The sequence below is a fragment of the Pipistrellus kuhlii genome, unplaced genomic scaffold (genome assembly GCF_014108245.1).
Source record: "Pipistrellus kuhlii isolate mPipKuh1 unplaced genomic scaffold, mPipKuh1.p scaffold_m20_p_7, whole genome shotgun sequence".
NCBI classification, from domain to species: domain Eukaryota; kingdom Metazoa; phylum Chordata; class Mammalia; order Chiroptera; family Vespertilionidae; genus Pipistrellus; species Pipistrellus kuhlii.
In genome coordinates, this window is record NW_023425573.1 from 76,163,713 (window position 1) to 76,183,284 (window position 19,572).

Here is a 19,572-nt window from a genome sequence, read left to right on the forward strand (position 1 = left end):
CAATTTAGTAAACTGATTCTGTATCACTTTAGTATTTATAAGCTACATATATGCATGTGTATTAAAAATTTTTTAGACTGAGACTGCTGTCATCTTACCCACAACCCTAAAGTGTAATGAACCACACCAACCTGCAGTTTTATTTTCTTTCCTTTTTCCAAAGCAGCTGTGCATTTTCTTTCCCCATCAGCTATGAATGACAGTTTCCAGTTTTGTTTTTCACCTAAATTGCTACCCGCACAAAGATTTCTCAAATAATAGCTACCAGCCAAATGTGAGCCATAAGGGAATAAATCTAATAAACTACAGAGGATGTGCCAGATGTTTCAGTCTCTGGAAGGGAAAGCCTGGGTCTTGGCCACCTCGGAGCTTTGGTGCTGGAACTCTGCAGGGGCTCCACAGACGCAGGCACCCACACACCCCTGATGCGGACTGCAGGCCGCACCGGCCCCGGCCTCACCTCAGTGTCCTCTGGCTCTTCAGTAAGTTCTGCAGGCCCAGGAGCCCTTCTTTCCGTTCGGACCAGTTGGAGCTGGCGCAGTGGTTGAGGACTTCCGCCACGTCCTCGGTCTGCCGCAGGTAATGGGGAATGCCGCCGTTCCTGGAGCCATACGAGCGCTCAGAGCAAACACTTGAGGCGTCGCTGTTGGCATCGTCGTCAGAATACATCCCATAGGGCTCATATCGCCGCCTCACGGGCTTCTTCTGCCAGGGCCGACGCGGGAGGGCGATGGAGAAAGAAGGGGAAAGATGAGATGACCGTGAGTCATCCCAAACAAGCCCGCCACCAACAAAGAGCTGCCTGTCAGAAGACGCGCACACAGATGCGGTGACCGCCTGCCTGTGTCTGTGGCTCAGGGAGTAAAGCAGGAGGCAGTTTCTGGGAGACAGAAAGTAGGAAGCAGAGCACCTGGAGCAGAGAGAAAGAGTGCGGTCTCGAGTGTGCTGGGAGGACTTCTGTCAGACAGACTTGGGTTATAATCCTGCTGCCATCACCGGCGGGCTGTGTGACCTCAGGAAGCCCCTGGCCCTCTCTGCTCTGGTTTCCCGTCTTTGAGATAATAATTACCCTCACAGGCTTCTTCTAAGGATTACATGGAATTACACGCTGCCCGGCTGGATTGGCTTAAGGATGAGCATCGACCCATGAACCAGGAGGTCCGATCCCGGTCAGGGCACATGCCCAGGTTACAGCTAGATGCCCACTGCAGGAGGCAGCTGATCAATGGTTCTCACTCGTCACTGATGTTTCTATCTCTCTCCATCTTCCTCCCTCTCTCTGAAATAAAAACATAAAATAATAACAAATAAATAAATGGAATTTTATGTTAAATAACCTGGCTTAGCCACCTGACACAATGCAAGCTGTGCACCCACAGCCTCTTCCCAATCAAAAGTAATAGATCTTGAGCTTGGTCTATGGCACATGTGTCAAACACAAGGCCCGCGGGCCAAATCCGTCCCGCCAGGCCTTGCAATGTGGCCCGCACCGCGCTGTCATCACTGCACTCTGCTGCGTTTCCATCACAATGACAGTTTATGACTGTTCAGTAAACCATTCGGCCCGCGATTTAGGCTGGATTTTAGATTTTGGCCCCTTCTCTGATTGAGTTCGACACCCCTACTCTATGGGTAAATTTGTTTGAAGACTCTTCCTTCCGTAAAGTCTCAAACAGAAATGACAGAGGCAGAGTGAGCGGTGGACAAGGATTCCTAAATGACCTGAGCCACTTTTTTTAAGGACAAAGTTTTACTCCACAAACAGGCTTCCTGTAGATTAGCATTTCTCTTACCCTGAATACAAATTAAACCCATAAATAATATAGCAACAGGTAAGTGAAATTGATAAAATTTATGAAATACAATTTAAGAGAAAAACAGTTGTCTGCTTAAACTGTACAGATGTAGTTTCCTAATAAGGTGGCTTTTAGAGCCTCCCAAACTGCTCAGGGCAGTGCGGCCCTAGGCCTACTCTCCCGGCATAATTACAACCCCTCTCATTCTCAAAAGTGTGGTGCCTCACCTATACAGATACTAGATCCCTCAAGTAAGAAAAATACTGAATATATCTACTCACAAAATATCGACATAAGAGTAGTTAAAATGGGGTTTACGATAAAATGAAGCACTACTGGGAGAAGGCTCAGTTTTACATTTAAAATAAATACTAAAACAAACAGAGTTGCCCAATAAAAGTGGCACTCAATTCTACAATATCACAATTCTGACCAGAATTTCTATATTGCACTATCGCTTTTGTTGCTCTCACTAACTCCTAAAGGAAATATACTTGCAACAGAAAAAATGGAGTTGTAAAACAAAAGTTAAAGCACTGGTACCTTGCTCCTGGAGTCTCCTAACAGCTGTAGGCAGGAAAATATTGAAGGATGGGGAAAAAGCATAGAGAATTATGTCAGAAGCATATGTGGGGATCATTCTTGCAACAAAAGTGCACAGCAAAACATATCTTAGCAAACCAAAAATACAGAGTAGCGAGCGATTTATATCAAGTGAGATCAGTGAGTAATAAAGAATGCTTTCACATGGCATTTCCTGACCCTCCTGGACTTCTCACAAGACGTGCCAGTGCATGCTGTGATTCTCTGCTAACGCTCTCCCACATCAAGCAAAGCCACCAGGATTCTGCGTCTGTCGCTGTGGCCCATCCTGTCTGCCCGGGCTTCTATCCTGTGAGGCAAGAGCTGGGGGCCATTCTGCGCTTCCTCTTCTGACGCAGGACCATGGGAGAAACCAAGCAGCTCAAACAGAAGGTAACGAGGGCAGTGTGGATGTCAATGGATCCAGAGCTCCGAGAAAAGCCCAGGTCAAACAGAGCCCAGGTTCAGACTCCGCCTCCGGGAACTTGGTGCAGTCCCTCCGCAGCCCCGCCCCTTCACTGGAAGTCCCATTTAACTAAGGATTTGGCACGTCTATCATTTCCCAACCTCTGACCTCCACTGCCTAGGGTCTCTGAATAAAAGAGACAGAATCTAAACGTTGCAACTTGAAAGGGAAAACAGAGTCACAGAATTCTGTTCCAGCTCCTGACTCTTAAGTGAAAGGCCCGGTCAGAGAAATCGCCCTCCACTCCTGCAGGTGCCAGACCGGCCGCTGCAGAGAAGGCTCCTGACCGAGCAGCCAGGCAGCCCTGCTGAAAGGGAAGCTTTGAGAGCAGCAAACCACCTGCTCACTGTGCTGGTCAAAAAGTCTGACTGAGCAAGAATTAACGAGAGAGAGGGAGGGGGGAGAGAGGGAGGGGGAGGGAAGAGAGGGAGAAGAGGGGGAGAAGGAGAGGAGGGGGAGAAGATGGGGAGAGGGAGAGGAGAGGGAGGGAGGGAGGGAGAGAAGGGGTGGGAGGGGGAGGAAAGAGAAAGTCAGAATCACTTGTAGCCACAGACCATAAGTTTTCATCACACAAAACATGGCTGATTTAAACTTCAGGGTCTGAAAGTCGGATGCTTCCTTAGAGGAAAAGAATCTTCCAGCAGCACAGGCACAGCCAGGGGTCAGACAGCTCTAAGAGTGCCCAGTGTAGCGCTGAGCGAACAGACCAAAACACCCGAGGCTGGACTCCTGCTCGCTGAAACTACCTTTAGAATGCAATCTGACCTCTAGCAGATTCTATTGACCCCTTTGCTATAACCATAAGTGTAAGGCCTCTCGGCACTTTATATACTTTTTAAGATAGCACATTATAAGGATGCAAAAAATACTCCACCCGTGTTTCATAGCCTCAAAGGTTCATCTTAAATTTGGGGAAAGTTTCCAGAGATAATGACTTACAAACTCATTTTTTAAAACAAACAAACAAAAAAGCAAAAAGATATGGAACAACTAGTGAGGTAATGGAATAAACACAGATTTTTCAAACCACAAACTCTATGATCTAGTATAATGATTTTTTTAGGTTATGCCATCAAAGCTTGTAAAGCAATAGAAGCAACAGAATGGGAAAAAGGAGATGCTGAAAAAAGGAGAAAAAAGACACCCAATGACATTAGAGAATCCCGATGTCATCACAACTTCCTCGATACTTGATGCTCGTAATTTCTGTAAGGCCAACTCTCACTTATGTACAGAGATAAAGGTTTGAGAAAAAACCAGAACATAAATTTACCCAACTTAAAGAGTGTCAAGGATGGTTCGGGAACCTGATTTGGAGGCACTTTTCTGTCAAGACAGAGAATAATTCGGGTGAGTAAGTCAGAGAGACGGACACGCACTGTGACTCTTACCAAAGCGTCAGCAACAGCAGCTTCAAGATCTGTACTTGTGCTTAGCACACGCATGGCATTCACAGAACCAGGTATTCTTCCTGCCTGGCCAAGCCCGAACCGGTCTGTTTAAAAGACAAAAGCAAAAGGTATGTCACTTTAATTCACATTTTCTCAAATTTTTTGCAAGGATTCCTGCCTCTTTCCATCTACAGAATAGAGGCACTGAGAAATGCCCGGCCGATTTAACTACATTGGACTTGCAGTTTCAACTACACTTGCTTGCCAGTGGCAGAGGGTAGACTGTTCACACCTAGTACCATCGTGCCACACAGCAGCTTGACAACTGAAATGGTTCTTTAATGATACTTTATTCTTGAAAGGTGCGGAGATATAGGAGAGAGCAACTTATTTTAGAAGGGAGCAGAGCTATGGGTTGAATCTCTTAATGTTTAGCATTCCCTCTAGAGCAAGCATGTCAAACTGGCGGCCTACAAAGAATATTTTTGCGGCCTAGCCAATATAATGCTAAGCAACGTTTTAATAAAAATTTTGTAATTTAACTTTTACAATATCCTGCTATATATAATTATTAATAATGAACTACAACATTTGCTAATGGCTGATTACTATAATCGTGTTGCATTCATTTCCCTTATGCACCCTACATGCCTTACGCACAGGCACACCATTTCTCTCCACTAATACCAGCAGCGAATATTTTAGAAGCTGATTGCCACGTCATTAGACTTATACTGATTTGTTTGGTGTGGACAATAGGAAATATTTCACTTTCGGAGAACAAATAGATAGATTTGTGTTACCGTTATTAATTTGTGCAGTTATTCAGTGTCTAGTAAGTTAATATTCAAGAAAAAGTATTAATGTTTACTAAAATGGTTTATTATTTTATGTTAACAATTATTTATTTCAGCCCTTTGTATTCAGCATGTCTCTACTGAAATAAATCTTTGTTTCTATGAAAATTGAAGCTTTGTGTTGTTATTTTCTTTGTGGCTCACATAAACTTAAACCTTGTTTATTTGGCCCATGTTAGCCTTTGAGTTTGACATGCTTGCTCTAGAGTCAAGAGGCCCTGAGGTTTGGTCAAACCAATTAGGACACTTCAAGGTTACGAGGCAGCAGGTAAATGAGTTCAATGCAATGTGCAATAGTCAAAATTTAAAACAAATGTATTCAGTTGCTCACTGCAAATTTTCATCAATGTCACTGCTGTTTAATTATTATTAATTAAACTCAAATTAATTTTAGGTATATGTTCATCATAATTCCTGTATCATCAAAGGATATTTAAATATATTTATTAAAATTCTTTAATAACCACCATAAAAGCTAGCATTTTAACTGCAAAATATTAATAATTAAGATGATATTGTAGCCGAAACCGGTTTGGCTCAGTGGTAGAGCGTCGGTCTGCAGACTGAAAGGTCCCAGGTTCGATTCCGGTCAAGGGCATGTACATTGGTTGTGGGCACATCCCCGGTAGGGGGTGTGCAAGAGGCAGCTGGTCAATGTTTCTCTCGAATCAACGTTTCTAACTCTCTCTCCCTCTCCCTTCCTCTCTGTAAAAAATTATATATATAATATTGTGTAGATTTTTCCTGAGTCCCTCAAAGAATTTTTAAATAATAGTCTTTATTTTTGTGGACAAAATGGATAGAATCCAAAAGATTTAAAACAAATTTTACAGTTCAAACAACTATTCTAAGCTTGCTAATGATCATGGACAATGAAAACTAGCTTTTCAAAGTCCTTTACATCACAGTTGACCAGCCTTCCTTAAGAAATATTGAGATTTAAACTATAATAGAAGGTCCATGTAAATTATTCTTCATGGTATATCATACTAGTTTCTTATTTAAAATGCTAAGATTAAAAAAAAAAGCTTTGGAAGAAATGTTAAGATAAAAAATGCTTTCTTTTTATTAACGTATACTGGACAAGGAAAATCTGTTACTAGCCATATGAAGTATCTACAATAAAAGGAAAACTACTATTTATTTTAAATAAATTGATCTTTCCTATAAAGTGATATATAAAATCTTACAAATAATATTTTAGATATTTAACAAACATCACCTACAAAGCTGGTGAACTTTAAAAGTGAAGTGTTATTTAACGCTTTTAAAATGTCAGTTTCAAAACATCTTCCATCGCCACAGAAAGAAAAAAAATGTAAACAATGCTTATCAAAAAAGTTATACAGTCATGAATTTTTATAAAGAAACAAAAATTGTATGTTATACTATCCCCTTTTTTAATGTACTTGCTGATCATACTGAATGCCATCATTTAAGGCAACTTAATGTGCCATGTAAACTAAAGAGAAACCACAACACAATTATATCTACATACTTATATAGATATAAATTACCAGTTGAAATATGAAATGAGTATAAATTTGAGATTTAATTTGCAGTTTCATGAATGATCTTTGTTCATTTTTCCCTCATTAAAAAAGGGTAGATAGTAAAGGATTTATGAATAACAGAATGAAAGTAATTCAGTTAAAAGCCATTTAAAAATTACCAGCATGAACTTAAAACAAAGTCTACATAAAATAAAGTAAGAAATTGAATCTCATGCCAGCAAGTCTTGCTCCAGGGATAATACTGATTTTTCAGACACAAAATTAAAGCCATAAGAATAATGCAATTAATTATTCTTGCTTCCCAAATGTATACAGCTTTGTCACACAGTGACCACAGCTCATTCTAAATGTATCAGAGATCACTGAATTCCAAATCTTAAGAGGAAATGTTTGGATCTAAGCAGAGCTGTAAGCCTTTTCTTTCAACCAGAGCAAACTCTGTTCTGCATTCTCACTGCTCTGATACTAGTAAGCAGCTTCTTTTCTCAGTAATGGACACAGATGGCTGTTCCCTCAATCTGGCCCATAACCTTCAGGGGAATGTGCTAATCTGAGCACATATTTTAAAAATGCATACTTGGCTTCATTTAGAGGAGGAACACAGAAAATACCTAACTCAGTGAATTGGTCATGGTTATCATCTGTGACTTAATAAGACTGAGTCTTTACTCAATACTGTAGTCAGGGTGCTAGCATATGAAAATTATACCAGTTAAATCTGGCAAACTGATATATTATTATATGCTTACGTTTGCCCCAATGGCTAACTAGTGAATTTTTGGAAAGAGGGGCTGAGATGGAAAAAGCTTGGGGATCAAAGGCTGCAAAAGCTACCACTGGCCTGATTGTTATATGAATCATGATCTTGTTTTTCCATAAAAGTGTTAGGACAACTCATTTATTTTTATACCTGTAATTTTATGTGTGACTTACTTTGGTATGACATACTTTGGTAACTAAAGTTCTAATTTTCTAACCAAATTAGAACTTGACACTAACAACAATCATCACTTTATTGGGAGTAAAGATTGGGAGATGGTTCTACTGGATAATATTTATACTCCATTCCCCACAAGGACCCTTCTGAGACCTAAGGTTTGGGTTGCTTTCCTGGGGGAGAGAGCAAAAAGAGGGTGAAAAGTGCCCCCGACTTTTTGCTTTGTTTCATTTTAACATAAATATGAACACTGGAGAAATAATGTTGTCAAACAAGCTATAAAGCATCTACAGCCTATTAACAGAACCATAAACATTCAACAACTTAAAAAAAGTAAAGCACATTGGGGGAGGGGGAATGAAGTGCATACATGCCAAGTGCTAACCAACACTGATGGAAACGGATGTAAATGAGATGGGGAAGCCGAGGCATGCAGTTAGCACTTGTTCACCTGACTGCCCGACAGAGTCAGCAGTGGAGAGAGCGCTAGTGGACCTGGAATGCCGGCGAGAGGCTGCGGGTAAAAGGAACGGTGACACCCACAGGGTTAACACAGAGGTACCAGACAGAATGCCACAGTCCAAAGGAAATGCAGCGACTGCCCCACGGGCCACGCTGTCTCATGAAAACAAATGGTGCTACATATGAATGGATAGCAAGGGCCAATCCCTGGATTCCACGGCTGCTGGCTCCCAGGCAGCTCTTAAACACACAGGCACTCGGAGGCCCTCTTAAGGCATTCCTTATGCATCAATGAATTCAGACTCCGGTGGGTCTCTACTCCATGAAGCCTCTATCAGCCATTATGAAATATGCACATGAAGAACATCAGGAGTCACCAGCACCGTCTGAGTCTGAGTCGAACAGTGGGATGGACTCACTCGGCCCACAAGATGTCTCTCAGTATGTGATGCACATGTAACCATGCACCGAAAACAAAAGAGAATTCAAAATGTCATCTGAGCACAAACAATGAAATTACAATGCACTTCCATTCTCCCCAGTCAAAGTTTGTTCTGTTGCATAAGTATCCTGACTAATGCATTTGGTTTTTAATTATTGAAATTTAGTTTTAAGTTTAAATGGCCTTCCGGGAGAGGCATTTGCAGTGCCACAGTATGAGCACTGGCTCTGTAATGCAACTGGGGCAAGTCCTGGTTTGATGTGTAAGATGTTAAACACTTAACATCTGTGTCTCAGTTTCTTCACTGTAAAATGGTGCTGTTAGCGGTACCTACCTCTTGGGAGTTGAGAGAATTAAGAGCTCATATATACAGCACTACACACAAGCCAGGCACAGAACAGTGGTTAACAGTGAGGAGTGAATTCCAATTTAGACATTAATATTGTTTCATTAGCAAGTACTTATAATAAGCATATTAAGTCACCAATCGGAGGAAATGCATGCTAAACTACGTCCTTGGAGACAATGACTTTTACAATTAATTATGAAATATAGACTTGATTCAGACATGAATTTTTTTACCAGGGTGCCATCCAATATGTGGAGACTGCACCCCAGAAGCCCCGTTTAACAGTAATACTGAGCAGCGCTCCTTTTCACACACACTGGAGGGCAGTGTTCTGTGCATGTTGACATTCGCTGTCATCAAATATCTAAACATCTCCAGTGCCGTTCATCACTCAAGATCACATTACTTGAAGAGATGGACATATTTGTGGTATATGTGGTATTAAACAGCAAAGGCTACGTACTTTGTCAATAAGGACACATTTTTATCGTCTTATAAAAAGAAAATTTAAAAATCCCCCATTCTTTAAGAAGCACAAAAATAAATCAGCAATCTCTAAAACAGATATTATAAAATAATCCCTTTACTCAAATAAGGAAGATGACAAAATGTTTTTTCAGACTGAAGCAAAATAATCATTTCATTATACAGGTTGATCAGAATCACTTGGTAGTTTAAACTAAAAGGAGCTTTTAAGGAAAACATGATATAAAGGTTTCTTATAAAGTGTCCTTTGGTTCTATTTCAATAAATTTTTTATAGTAGATCTGTCATGTAACGAATCCTTTGTCACAATCTCAGTAAATACCGGACAGTGGAATCCGAGGTGATCCGAGGTGAAACCATTTACGTCAAAGCCTTACTTACAAGTGCTAGAGCCCTTCATTTCACTTCAATCTTGTCATTATAACCATATAAATACATACTCATGCCATTAAAATGGCCCAAACAATCTTGTCATAAAAATGCAAACAAAGCCAATATATAGTCACGTAATTACCTTCTGGGAAGTGAAAACTGGCCAAGTGGGTTGACACAAAGGGGCCCTCACACAAACGCTTCTTTATAAAGGGGGTGGGGATAATGTTTACGTGGGTGAGAGAAAGAACCCTTCACATTCTCTGCAGGCGTAGGCGGTGCCCGGGGACAGCAGCCTTCTGGGACTTCTCCGTGCATCCCCAGGTCCTAGCCCCAAGTCTGGAAGCCACCACTCAGAGCCTTCGCTGGCTCTTTCCTTTGCCTAAGCCTGCGGAGGCCTCACCCACAGCATTGAATACATTTCAGAGAATGAGTGAAAGACATCTGCTGCTTTCAAATCGGCATGGTAACAGCCAAGCTCTGAAATCAGACCTGGATTCAAACCCAGACCACTGCACAGCTGTGTGACTGAGACCGTGCTCATTGGAGCCTGTTTTGCCATCCATGACAGAGAGTAACAGCCATCCCAGGGACCACAAGGGATTATGCTCAGAATGGTGCCAGGCACACGTGAGAGCTGCTGTTCCTGTGTAACTAAAGTTTTATAAACAAATTTAACCATGGAGGGAAGCAGAGGGCATGGTATAGAATTTATCTGAAAAGATGGTACTGGCCTGACCACCGCTGAGACACACGCCGAGCCCATGGGGAGGGACAGCGGCCCCCACATCGCGGGCCTCGGTGGAGCCGCATGCCCTCAGCCCTGCCCTCAGCCCGGCGGCTGTCACCTCTGCCAAAGGAAGTGAGGACGGACCAGCTCCCTCAGCTCCTCGGGGTGGATGGGACCTCAAAAGCACAGCACAACTTGCCTGGTCCACAGACCACAAGGTGCTTATACAGACTGATTCCATGGACAAGAACAAAATGCCAGGATGTGGATGGAATACAGACTGAATTGCCTCTAAGAGACAAAGTGGCCAATGAACAGATGGACTTGTTCGCCTATGTAACAGGTTTTCTAGAGCAACAGTCGCCAACCTTTCAGACCTCATGGACCACCATGGTCCGCTGTTCTAGAAGGTCAAATAGTAAGCAGGATGCATAGAAATAGATGCTTAACTTAAAAGGAAAAATCACCAGTTCACTCAGAAAAAACCACCACTGCCGCCCTTGACTGGTTGGGAAACCTGATCTGTCGCTGTGACTGCTGGGGAAGGGCTGGCCGCACCAGGCAACCGCCCCCCGCCCCCGCTCACCGCCCCCCCCCCTGCTCACCCCCCCCTGCTCACTGCCCCCCCCTGCTCACTGCCCCCCACTGCTGACCGCAGGCAGCATTCCTCTCCAGGCCCCTCACCAGGTCACCAGGGCCATCAGCAGGGCTCCTGTGTCTGCTAACCTCTTCCTCAGACTTCAACAGGACAATGGTCATAGGGGAATATATCTAGACTTTGATTATTGATACTGAGTGGGGGAGGGGGGTATTGGGAAGCAGTGTATAACATTAGAAGGCACTAAAACAACCACTAAGACCTTACGCTTTTGACATTTTTTTATATTTAAAAGATCGGTTACTTCGAAAGTAAATAACAGACCCTTGCCGTCCCTGTTCCATGTGACACTGGGCCTCAGGCCCTTTGTTACAAGGGATTTCCTTTATCAAAAGGAAAACATGCACTTCACTGACAAAGGACTGAGACACAGTTACTGCAGAATACACACATTTCCTTTATGTGTTGTTGAGAGTCAACTTTGGGGATTAATAATTTGCACTACATGAGAGAGTAATTTATACGTCCATATTAGAGAAAAGCAGAACTATTAAAACTAAAAAGAAAAGGTAAATAAGATATCCTTTAATAGATACACTTTCCCCCTTGTTTTTCCTGAAGCCTAGAAACGGTTAAAACACAAATTCTGGCCCTAAGAAGCTGAGGTGGGCTGGGGCGGGAAGAGCCCCATGGGCGGCCAGCGGCCTGAGCACGGTGCTTACACCCCCAGGACCAAATGCTGTAAATTTTTTTCTCCTGGGGCATCAGGTCACAGAAATTAAACCGTCGCTTGAGCCCAGGAAGAATGAACTATCTAATGAACAAGAAACAGAAAGTTTAGCATTGTGCTATATACCCGAGCAATTTATCTAAATGCTATTTTCAGATTGCTTGGATGAAAGCTTTGAAATGACTCGGTTAACAAAAGCATGGCTAACATCTTCATTCATGCTGCTTTTTAAATTAATGTCATCACCCTGAAACTGAGCACATTCACTGTCCTAAACATGGTCATGTTTTTATATTTTCTCCCTTCTTTGAATTAAACCACATATGGCCTAATCTCTGGCAAAATTAAACACAAATTGTAGAAATTCAGTGAGTAAGAATAAACTCTGCATTAGCTCTACTTTTAAGCAGCAATGAACTTGGGCTAAGCTTCATCTTATGTTAGACATGAGCACACGGATGAGCTTGCCCGGCTCAAGTGGCCATAACAACAGCACAGACCGAAGTGATGTTTTACCTCTAATGCTGAAAAGCTGGAAAGGCCCCAAGTTTAAGCATGCAGAGGGGGACAACGAAGGGTGGCGAAGGAAGAGGGAAGGAAGAAGAGGGTGCCGGGCCAGCAGGAGGGAAAGCGGTCATTCCCCCGGCGGTGACGGGACAGCGTTCGGAGCAGGGACAGGCCGCTCCAGAGCCAGCGCCTCCGTGTACTCACCCAGTGGAGGGAAGCCCCGAGCAGGGCTTGTATCCCGGCTGCTCTCACGGCTGGTATCGCGGCTGCACCCCTGACTCATGCTGGGTCGAGGGATACGGCTGCTCCGTGCTAGTGTGCAGCATGAGGGGTTTCAGAGAAGGTGAACAAGTTTAATGAAGACAGAAAAACTCACAAATGGCAGTCACATTCTATTAACTTAATCACGACATTGTCCTGACGCCTGAGCACCTGCCCCTGCTACGCCGGCAATGCCAGCAGCAGGAGGTCAGGACAAAAGCTAACTACACTCGATGCGCAGAGAGCTGTGCATTTGGTGTGAAGGTAAAGGAACACCTCAGTGTGAAAATGGAAAGAAAGCTTCCAAAGAGCAAACCGGCCTCAGAAAATAAAAGCTCAGTCTTTTAGAAGTGATCTGTTTTCATGGCTCTGGCAAACTTTTCTCCCCTGGAGGGTAAAGCCATTTCCGTATGCACTGGGTTCTTAATTTAGATGGAAAAACACAATAAGGGTCCTGGTCACTGCAATGCATAAAATTAACTAATTAGGAGTCCACTTCTCCCAGCCGGCCTTTCTGACAAAGAGAAGTCACCTGACTGGCAGCTGGAGAGCCTGTGCACTGGCGCCACTGTGCAGACAGTCCCAACACATCTCACCATCGAGACCCGCAGAGAGGAGGTGCTGGGACGCCGTCCCTTTTTCCTGGTTCCAACTTTAATTCCCACTTCTTCTGTGGGGATCAAACTCTGCTGTGGTCCTTCCTCAGCACCTTCACTTGCCCAGCCTTACACCGTCTCACAGTGCCTAGGCTGATCACCCCAATCTTCGTTCTGTAAGATCCCTCCACTGACCTGAAAATGGCCAATTGCTTTATGATTGTCTATAGATAATTTTATTATACTCACATTATAAAACACTGAAAATACTATCACATAAATAGCCTAAGGTTTCTAATATAACTTGGCTGTAAAATTATGCCCTTACTTTTTCATTTTATTTTGAGAAAACAGAAATATAGTACTGGAAAAATATCTGTAAACACTCTGGCATACTGCGGGCGTGTACCCCAAAGTAACGGCGGACGGGGACAACAAATATCTCCATCCTGAGGGGGTCCATTCTTCCGGACTGGGTAGAAATAGCTTCTTTAGAAATTCTGGAAAAAATAAACTTGGTCTGCTGATGTAAAAACATGGCTGTTTTCAAATCAGTGCATAAATGAGCATAACCTACTTATTTTAGAGCAAAGGTGTGTTTATTGTACGGCAAACCACAACAAGAATATCTCACAAAACAGAATTGTGAAGCCCGGATAAAGAAGACTACAAGGCGGAAAAGCAACCAACTTCCAGCTGTGGTCTTTCTCAGCTGTGGTCTCAACTAGACCTGAATGCTGCTGAGTAGGTGGTGTCCAATGGCTCAGGTCTGCACAGGCAAGCAAAGAAAGATCAAGCACAGGAATGCAACCTAAGCAACAGTCAAAACAGAGCCGCATCTGGAATGCTCTAGTAATTCCTAAAAGCAGCAGGTGCTAAACTCTTAAAAAAAACACTAGGAGTATCTGCTGACCCGCCAACATAGGACAAGTTGCACAGAACCTACAAAGCAGGACTTCCTGTGCTCCGAGGATCAACACCACATCCAACTCCTGCAGCGACCTCGCAGTGCCTCGCTCACCACGGCCCGGCCAGTCTCCTCCAGACGGCCAGGGAGAAAGTCGGCATTTAAAGACATGGTGCTGTGAGGCGAGGCACACGTGGTAACACTTCTGGCTCCCAGCTGAAAGGCAAGCATGAACATCTGTCTGCTGCACTGCCTGCTCCAAAACTCAGTCAAAGTAGTAAAAACAGTTTTTAACATGTCATGCTTAGCTCGGCGTTTTCTTCTAGTTCTTGCCCAATTACTTCAGAAGTTTTTTTTACCCAGCTCTCACTCCCTCCCTTAAATTAGCATACATGCTACAGCAAAGGGAAGTCTGCTCTCCCTGCTGTGTGAAGACAATCAAGAATGTGAAAAGGGATAGATATGACCTGAAACAATACACATAATTCTTACTAAGGTTTAGCCTCCTAGTGCTTCACCATGAGAACGTTCATTCACCATTCATGTTGCCTGGCTCCTTTAACATATGGCTAGAAGTAACACAGGGAAGAACCCATTTACAATTTTGTAAAGATCTTCTCATTTGGTTTCTCCAAACCTCATTAAAGTACCTCTTGAGATGATATCAACAGTTTAAATGTTGGATAATTTAAAACATTTATAATACCTCTTCCATAGACCAATCTATTGGGAGGATTTAAAATAAGTTTGTAAATAAACCATTTTACAAGGACTAATTAATTAGGTGGTAAAAACCAAAACAACATGCCAAATCAACCTACCTCTGTACTGAGTGCCCGGAGGGGACATTCCCTGTGAGAACAGGGAGGAGAAGGCTAAGGGGGAAGAAATGATAAACATACTTGCTATGTGAACTTTCTAAAGCGCTGTTCATACGTAGTTCGTACAGAGTCCTGTGCTTCCATGAATTGCTGGAAAGCCTTAAGATTGGTTTTCATTTGATTGGTTTTCATTTCTGAGAGACCCTTTATTCCACCTTTATAGTGTTTTAAGGGTAATCCTGACCTTTGCCTTTAAGGAAGAATTCTACCAGAACTTAAGAAGTGCAAGAGGATAATGAAAAATACCAGAAATTAGGACATAAACTATCTCCCTAGCCTAGATATTGTCATATTTTAGTCTTGCACATAGTGGTCTAATATAACTGCTGGAAGTTAATTACTAATTTTTAATTCTTTCAAACTATTTTAAAGCAGAAAATGTAAAAGTATTCTAAACATATACCCACAGAATGTAAAATGCAAAAACTCACATCTTTCTTTTAGCCTTTTTAATAGATGAGCAGGAGAAGAAAAAAAAAAAGAAAAAAAAAGAAAAGAAAAAGAAAACTTCCAAAATAGAATTGCTATGAATGTCAGCTATTTATAATTATATGACTTCATTATTAATAAAAAATAGAATAAAAGATGAAAATTAAATAATTCACAAAAATTCACAAACAGTATATTCTTCTTTTTTGGTTGAATAACTTATAAAGGAATAAATTGCCATGAAAAAACAGGGTCGCAGGGTTTTATTTGGTTTCTGTGCTATTTTAGTGGAATTGCATCCTATTTTGCTTAAGTAAATGCTAATGAAAAAGAACTTGGGAGAGTGGAGGACTGTAGCTGATTTCTGAAAAAGAGCTTGGGTATCATTTTTATCATAGATGAGAAAAGAATATTTTCTTAAGAAATATTATTTCAAGCAAAAAAAATAGTATACCTGAACCAAACATAAGTTGTAGATAACTAGAAGCAATTCTCAATGCAAAATCTAAACCTAGCTTAACTATACTTAAAATTACTAATTAGTCTGGGAATTGTATAAAATATTCTTAAAAGATGATTCCTCTTATTTTGAATATTTATATTCAAAGTTGCTATGCAATGAACAAAATACTTAGATACACAGGCATATATACAGTATATGCTAAAAGATCACAGAAATATACAATCTATTATTGAAAAAATGCTAATATACCTGACGTCCTATGAACTGGAATCTCAGAGATCATAGGGAGAAATGGGAAGGTACATTTTATTCATATATGGATCTTTATTTCTGTGTGTATGTTCTTATTCTCCCAATGTGCAGACATTTAAAAGAAATATCTATTTTATTCAGAATTATATGTATGACCTCAAAGCTTGACATATAACTAACTAATCCCATAATGAGTATCAAGGAAATAATTTGCTTCAAAATAATGTTTTAAATAAAAACTATTCGGAAGTGGGCTCCTATTTAGTTCTTACTGATGGATGATGTTTCATAGTACTTCTTTTAAAAACTTATTAAATGTGGTCTTTTCAACTATCCGTAACACAGACTTCATAGTTAAGACCAGCGTTTTTCAACCGCTGTTCCGCGGCACACTAGTGTGCCGCGAGATGTTGCCTGGTGTGCCGTAGGTGCAGACAAGACAAGAATTTTATAATTTTTCACTATTTTGTTTACTTAATATTTCATAATAAAGTAATTATAAAATACTTTCTTTGTGTTTATTTGATTCCTATTCAAGAGAATTACTTTATATATAGTCAATATAGGCACAGAGTTAAATTTTTTAACATTTTCTAATGGTGGTGTGCCTCGTGATTTTTTTCATGAAACAAGTGTGCCTTTGCCCAAAAAAGGTTGAAAAACACTGGTTAAGACCATGGAATATCAGGTCCTAAAGTTATGTTAGGTGACTAAAGTTGATTTATTTTCCAATTTCAAGAAGGTAAAAATGGCATCCTTAATAAATAAAGTAAAATCTCCCCCACCCCCAATTTACAAGTAAGACCAATCTGGATTGCCAAAACATCCTTTGAACTTAATTAACTATGGGAAAAAAGACAGCTTAAATCCTCACACCGATTTGAAATTAAATGCATTTCACAATTAAAACCAGATCCAAACACACGTATGTTGAGTATCAACTCTGAAATTTAGATATTCCAGCCAAGTTATGTGCTTTTCTCTAGTTGTATCCACATAACTTGTTATTACTGGATGCAAGTAACTTTCACATTAATAGATTTTTACCCTCAGTTCAGACAGCATGCTATGTAATGCCACTTTATGCTGACATTATGTGGAATTAACTAACCACTGCTTGCTTAACCCTTCTCACCTGCTTTGGGAATGTCAAACCAAATCCTATGCATGCTACTTCTTACCGAATCTGTCCCTGTCTTCTCTTAGCTCGGTAGTTTTCAAGGACCTTCATGAGCTGGATGCTAAGCGTCCCTCTGCCCTCATCGCCCACCTCACCATAACCAACTTCCTTTATTGCAACCAAAAGAATTACTTGTGTTACCCAGGATGCACTCTGCTCCCTCTTGTCTGACTGCTGCTGCACATGCTCCTCTCTGCCCTACAGCACCTTCTCCTCATCTCCCCACCTTACACTTCACCAAAGTAGATCCTATTCTGGGAGCCTTTCCTAGCAGGAATTAAGGAAGAAATGGGGCAGACACTCCTTTTCTAGGACAATTCTTGCTTTCAAGGAAAACTGTGACTGAGGAGAAACTCAGCCAGACCTCGTGGTACTGGGATTCTGAGGCCTTCCACACCACGGGAAGCCAGCGAAGGACCCCAGAGCGCCAAGTATCGTATTTGTTCTACTCTATACATTTTCACCCCGAAGACTGCAAGCTATTTGAAATCAGAAGTTCAATCTATTTCATTTACTTCCATTCCTGAAGTCTAACAAAGCACATTGCACATCACAGTAAACATTTAAGTAAAGGTTGTTAAGGAGACAAATGAATGAGAAACATAAGCCCGTAAGACTAAAAAATATAGCACTGATTTCACATAAATAGATTTTTACCCTTAGAAAGCAGGTAAAGACAGTTTGAACACACATTTTGCATAATATATTACAAAAGACTACTACTTTTTATATTAAAAAGTAGTGTACAATTGGATTTTAATAGAGGTAAAAGGTCTTCAAGCTGCTGAGAGTAATTCTATACAATGAAACTTGATACTACAACACAAAAACAAGTACTACATACTTCGTTTCCATCTAGTCCTGGATTTTACGTTTGAAAAATACTATGTCAAAAGTAAGTATATATATTTTTTTACTGTAAGTTTCACCAATTAGGTAAGAGAAGATCAGAATCAAAATAAATGTGGACCCTACAAATTGCTTTTGAAAATTTAGGTTAATAGCTACTGAGTGCTAATCAGTGAAAGCAAAGTGAAGAGCAGCATTGCTTCTACGTGTACAGTAGAAAACCCTGCCCATTCTCCCAATTCTAAAATTTTGCAAAATGACTCTGAAACATGAAAACCCACAACGACACAATTCTTCCTCATCAATCTAAATGGTAAGCCCCACAGACTTTCACGTTAGAACTGAAACCTGAACATGCCATACTCTAGAAAAACACAAATCAAAATGTCATTTTAGCACGGGCAAAATGGCATCCTTAATTCAAAAACAAAGCTCTATCTGCCACGTCAGAAACATTTATTGGATTATAATAAAAATTCTGACAAGTTGGAGATGGTGCTCCAGGGTCTTGGAGAATCCTTACCTAATCCTATTCGGTTCGGACTTGTTTCCCGGCTACATCCCTGGCTTCTGGGGATCTTGCTTCGCTTTTCGGAAGAGGGTGTCACCGGCGGGCCTCTGGAGGACCCCCCGGCAAGGCCACCATAACTGCTTCCCAACAACTTCCCCGGAGAACTTGACCGGCTGCCAGCTAAAAATGAAGCAAAAAAAATTGAGTAATGGTTGTAATCAGGGAATAAATTATAGTATTTCAGAAGCCAGTTTATACATTAATTTGGATCAACTATAAAAATAGCTTTGTAGTTGGTGTTAGTACCAATTTTTTTTTTAAACATTAGGAGCATGAAAGAATATCAAAGTATCACAAAAGAATATACATAGAAGGCTACTGGTGCAGTGCTACAAAAATAACTGCAAAACTTCTGATTCAAAAAGCAGGATGAGTCCAAATAGCCTCCCTGTTCCACAGAAAATTTCTAGAAATAATCTCAATGGCATTTATTTAGTGTTTTGTTCTTTTTTTCTGTGAGAGTTGACATATCGCTATTTTTAAGTATAACTGCTGGAAAAGTATAAATATTAACAAAAATTTCTTAAACATCAGTGATAGAAAGTGGATTCAAGAGAACTCTATTAATTTAACAATTTGAAGGGGAAGAAGTAAATAGAAACATGATAAATAAAAATCACAAAATAAGATGGTAGGACTAAGCTCAAATATATCAGTACTCATAATAAATGTGGCTATGCCTCAGCCGGTTTGGCTTAGTGCACATGTGTCAAACACAAGGCCCTCGGGCCAAATCCGTCCCGCCAGGCCTTGCAATGTGGCCCGCACCGCGCTGTCATCACTGCACTCCACTGCGTTTCCATCACAATGACAGTTTATGACTGTTCAGTAAACCATTCGGCCCGCGATTTAGGCTGGATTTTAGATTTTGGCCCCTTCTCTGATTGAGTTCGACACCCCTAGCTTAGTGGATAGAGTGGAGTGAAGGGTCCCAGGTTCAATTCCATGCCTGGGTTTCGGGCTC

General features: G+C 41.2%; 1 protein-coding gene across 28 annotated transcripts in view; it reads right to left on the minus strand.

Moving 5' to 3' along the window:
* CLASP1 (cytoplasmic linker associated protein 1) overlaps positions 1 to 19,572 on the minus strand; it is a 220,673-nt gene that overhangs the window by 61,489 nt on the left and 139,612 nt on the right. For 8 of the 28 annotated variants that reach the window (XM_036422287.2, XM_036422290.2, XM_036422289.2 and 5 more), the window contains 4 exons: positions 18,561 to 18,728; positions 4,236 to 4,339; positions 2,340 to 2,363; positions 461 to 705 (listed from right to left, as the gene is read on the minus strand). In XM_036422287.2, coding sequence (XP_036278180.1) covers positions 461 to 705; positions 2,340 to 2,363; positions 4,236 to 4,339; positions 18,561 to 18,728 — 541 coding nt within the window. Of the gene's footprint in view, positions 1 to 460; positions 706 to 2,339; positions 2,364 to 4,235; positions 4,340 to 7,994; positions 8,058 to 12,423; positions 12,532 to 18,560; positions 18,729 to 19,572 lie in introns of all 28 variants that reach the window. The other 20 variants (XM_036422283.2, XM_036422296.2, XM_036422282.2 and 17 more) reach the window with 5 other exon arrangements.